Source organism: Oryza glaberrima, chromosome 11 (assembly GCF_000147395.1).
Source record: "Oryza glaberrima chromosome 11, OglaRS2, whole genome shotgun sequence".
Lineage (NCBI taxonomy): Eukaryota > Viridiplantae > Streptophyta > Magnoliopsida > Poales > Poaceae > Oryza > Oryza glaberrima.
The window spans coordinates 24,481,583-24,486,105 of NC_068336.1; the positions used below are offsets into that span (position 1 = coordinate 24,481,583).

At 42.2% G+C, this 4,523-nt stretch overlaps 1 protein-coding gene across 1 annotated transcript; it reads right to left on the bottom strand.

Moving 5' to 3' along the window:
- Nucleotides 1-584: 584 nt before the first annotated feature.
- On the bottom strand, nucleotides 585-3,994 carry LOC127755049 (uncharacterized). Its single transcript, XM_052280682.1, has 3 exons — nucleotides 3,557-3,994; nucleotides 2,894-3,445; nucleotides 585-1,210 (listed from the first exon to the last, which is right to left on the bottom strand). The coding sequence occupies exons 1-3, from the start codon at nucleotides 3,953-3,955 to the stop codon at nucleotides 977-979; spliced, it is 1,185 nt and encodes a 394-aa protein (XP_052136642.1). The 5' UTR covers nucleotides 3,956-3,994; the 3' UTR covers nucleotides 585-976.
- Between the last annotated feature and the right edge of the window lie 529 nt (nucleotides 3,995-4,523).

Below are 4,523 nucleotides of genomic sequence, written 5' to 3' on the forward strand. Positions count from 1 at the left end.
GTGACGGCGGTGCTCCAACGAGGCGAGCATGAGGCTGTGTATAGGGCGAGGTGATTTGGAGAAGAAAACTCTGAACCCCTTTGGAATCTTTACATAGGTCGTCGAGGGGGTTCGGAGAATAAAACTCTGAGCCCCCCATGCCCCCTCCTTGGCCCTTGGGGTCTCGTGGCAGTTGGATCGGGCTTGTGTGGTCCAGATGAGAATTAGGTTCAGACTCGGCCTGTCACGCCGATATGGTCCATGACTGTTTGGTGGGCTAGATGGAGCTCCTGATGCACCCGAGCAATTGGGCTCTTATGGCCGCGGTAACTCCTCCTGTTTCGGCCTACATATATGCTGGGATTGGCCCTGTTCTATTCAGCGAGAAGGATTAGAGCGTGACACATCTAATCTGTCAAAATTCATTGCATCATTTTCCGGGAAAAAAATTCATTGCATCATTTTCGCAAAAATAAAAGATAGACAATGCATCCTTTTCAAAAAAAAAAAATCCATTGCATCCCACAACCTTTTTTCTGGTGAAAGTTATACGACAGTACGGATGGGATGATACATATGTGGTATCGCCTATATTTTCGAGGTATCATCCAAACGGGATACTGTCCTTAAGCATTTCTTTAATGATATTAATCGTATAGGCATATAGTACATACTTTAGTAAAAAAAACTTGTTGTCATTTGCTACTACAGGAGCCTACAGTCATTAACAACACCAGACATGCGTCCGGCGAAAAAATTACACGGACATCCAAACACGCAACATTACAATCCCGAGATGCCACTACCCAAATGGATGCGTGATGTCGCGATTAATACACATGCGTAATGTAAGAACCATCACATAATCCATGGATTTCCGGGCACCCGAAATACGCGAGAAAAAAATGAAGCCTCATCGATCGGTTCGAGGAATCATGCAGATGCAGGGTCCTCTGCCGGAGCTTAGATTCATGGCTTCCTCTGCTCTGCACATCGATCACATTACGGCGCAGGAGGTTGGATCATCCTCAATGGAATATTGGTAGAGAGCGTAGCCTTGCCCTTGCTCGTTCGGGTAGCACGCGACGCCGGCGTCAGAGCAGGAGCCCTGCAATGGCGGCCTAGCCGTAGCCACGGTGGAAGCCTTCTCGCTTCTCATCGAATTGCGGCTGTTTACCCCGTTCTGCTGCACGCTCTTGTTGCCGTTCTTGCAGGTGTAGCTCACCCTAACCTTCGAACAATAGAGAGAAGAAGATCATAGGTAGGCTCAATCAACTCACGCCTCAAGGAATGAAATTAATAATGCGTACTGCTCTCCCGTCCCAAAATAAATGAAGTTTTGTACGGTTTATGTCTAATATTTGAACTTTTTTTATTTAATTTTTTTTATAATTATTGTTTTTATTGTTATTAGATGATAAAACATGAATAGTAATTTATGTATGACTATTTTTTTTGGGTCAAACGTTGGACACGAATAATCACAGTTGTACTTATTCTGGGACGGAAGTAGTACTATCTGTCATCCAATGCACACTACATGGGTCACGGGCTATAATTGTTACTAATATTAAAATTGTAACTGCTATACATTGAATATGTTGATTTTTATGAATTATTATAGTGATTTAGAACAAAAGTCACGTCTGTTACAGATCGCTGATTATTAATTTGTCTTCAAAGCTGAACTAACAAAACACTAAACTCAGTCTAGGGCCCTGTTTGGTTATAAGAGCAAGTTTAATATACTACTAGCTCCAATTCATTTATAGCCAATCTAATAGCTCATTCATACAATAGTTATATACTACACTATTAATACCTGATCCCATCTATCATACAAACACTGCTTCTTGGAGTCCGTGCTACAGCTGGCTACAAATCTATAGCCCGCTGCCATTCTCTCTCCTTATTTGTCTCCTTAAAATATGTTTGTAGCTGGCTTATAGCCTGCTATTGTACCTGCTCTAAGGGTTAATTATTAGCTCCCACCTTTTAGCCCTGAATTAGATCCCAAGAATCCAAACATGTTGGCTAATTTGGGGCTAAAGTGAATTAGGCCCCCTTAAAACATTAGCACTTACAGAGGGTGCTAATAGGGCTAATTTTCTGTAGGGACCATAAAAAGTAGCGCTATCTCCCCCTCTCTCTCTCCTCTTTCTCTCTCTTAACCTTTTAGTCCTGAATTAACTCATGGATCCAAACATGTCACTCTAGACTAATGTTTAGTCTACCAATTAAGACTAAACATTAACTCTCAAAATTAGCTCTAGGCTAATCTTCCAGACATGGCCTAGAATAGGTTCAATTTCCAGCAAGTCATATTAATTGATCATAACAATATACAAACAGCAAAAGGAAAAAAAAAACTCTGATACTAAGGCAGATCGAACAAGGGGCCATGAAAACTTACCCATAATTACTACATATTTACCACTATCTCCGTCCTAAAATATACTCCATCAGTCCCAAAATAAGTGTAGCCATGAGTTTCCGTGTCCAACTTTAATCGTCCGTCTTATTTATTTTTTTTTAAAAAATAAGTCTCGCATAAAGTACTATTCATATTTTATAATCTAATAATAAAAAAAATATTAATCATGAAACATTTTAAATAAAACGGATGATCAAAATTGGACATGGAAACTCATGGCTGCGTTTATTTTAGAATGGAGGTAGTAATAATTTTTGGTTATATATATATTTACATATATATATATATATACATATATATATATATACATACATACATACATATATATATATATATATACATACATACATACATACATACATACATACATACATACATACATATATATATATATATATATATATATATATAGAGAGAGAGAGAGAGAGAGAGAGAGAGAGAGAGAGAGAGTGAGTGACGGAGATGGTATAGTTATCTTACTGAATTGTTTGCCTGGTGATGACTGTGAGCAAGGAGAGGGTCGATCTTCTCTTTGTGGATGGATTTGGCAGAGCTGATCTCTCTCACCGAATTTATCGAGGACCTGTTAGAGTTGATCTCTGTCTGGGATCTTACTATCGAAGAGTGAGCAGAGCTGATCTTTGTCCGCGATCTTACTATCGAAGAGTTGGCAGAGTTGATCTCTGTCCACGATCTTCCCGAGGACGACTTGGCAGAGCTGCTCTCTCCTAGCGATCTTACCGAATAATTTGAGCTGCCACGATCGGAAGCAGTGCGGATGCCGCCGGTGTTGATCTCACTCTGCTTCCACCACGCTGAATTGTTTGCCAGCTGGTGATGACTGAGAGCCGGGTTCATCACTCTCAGTGATCTTACTGAACTGTTTAAGCGGCGGCCATGATCGGAAGCGGTGTGGTTGCCGAACATGATGCCGGCGGTGTTCTGCTTCATTCGTTCTGAATTGTTTGGGCGGCTATAACCAGGAGCGACGTGCTGATGACTGGTCATCTTATCCTCGCGGACGCCGGCGTTCTAACAATACAAAGGAGAAGATCGATGATCGATGACCGATTAATTGGTCAACTCAATCAGCAGAACGAAGAAAACAACTCCAGTTTGATTATCTATATTTATATATCGTACCGAATTGCTTGCAGGGTGGTGATTGCGATCCACGACCACAAAGATGGCGATGAGGTCGGTGAGGCAGTTGCTGATCTTGTTATTGACGCTGTCCAGCTTGGCGTCCACCGCGCGGCTGCCCACGAGCCTGTACATCTGGCCGTCTCCGCAGCAGGACTTGACGAGCTTGTGCGCCTCGTCGAGGGCCTCGTTGAGGCTGCCCAGCATGTCCTGCGTCGCCGCCGCCTCGCCGGTGGCCGCCGGCTTGTAGCTGCTCAGGATGCCGGCGACTCGCCGCGCGCGGTCGGAGAGCTCCATGCACTTGGTCTGGTTCTGGCGAGCCTTCTTCGCCACCGTGGCGATCATCATCGCCAGCTTTATCATCGCGCTCACGAAGCTGAACAACGACGCCGGCTCCATGGATCTCGAAACTCGAATTGAGACCACTCGCTTAATGGATTAGGATAGAAATTAAAGGAGCAAGGAGCTCTCGATTGAATAAAAGTGTGAACTGTAAAGTAAAATCGCCAACCAGCTCCGACTGTGATGTGGTGGACTGGACTTAAGCACTGCTGGTATACGCGAAGCTTCGCGCGTATGCCGCCCGCGCAATCGCGTTTGCCCCGCCAGCGACGTGCATATGTTTGCTGTTTCTACCCTAACTAGCAAGGTAGCGCATGCATATTTCGTAAGTTGTGTTTAAGAAACTTATAAAATTAGAATATTAACCAGACAGTACATTCTACGTTTCAAATTTTAAAAGTAGTATTTCTCTACGAATGTTTTTCAACCATATTGCTTTGATAATTTTTATAAGCTATTTGTTTGTTTTATGCAACAAAATATTTAATTCATCCCTATGAGTAATTATCTGACCACGTTATCGAAAAAGAAGGTAGACTTATTTTTGTTAAGAAATCATGTTTAATAAATTAAGCGTAAATTAAATATTATTTTTTTGTCGAATGTTTAGGGTCTCTTTTTTTTT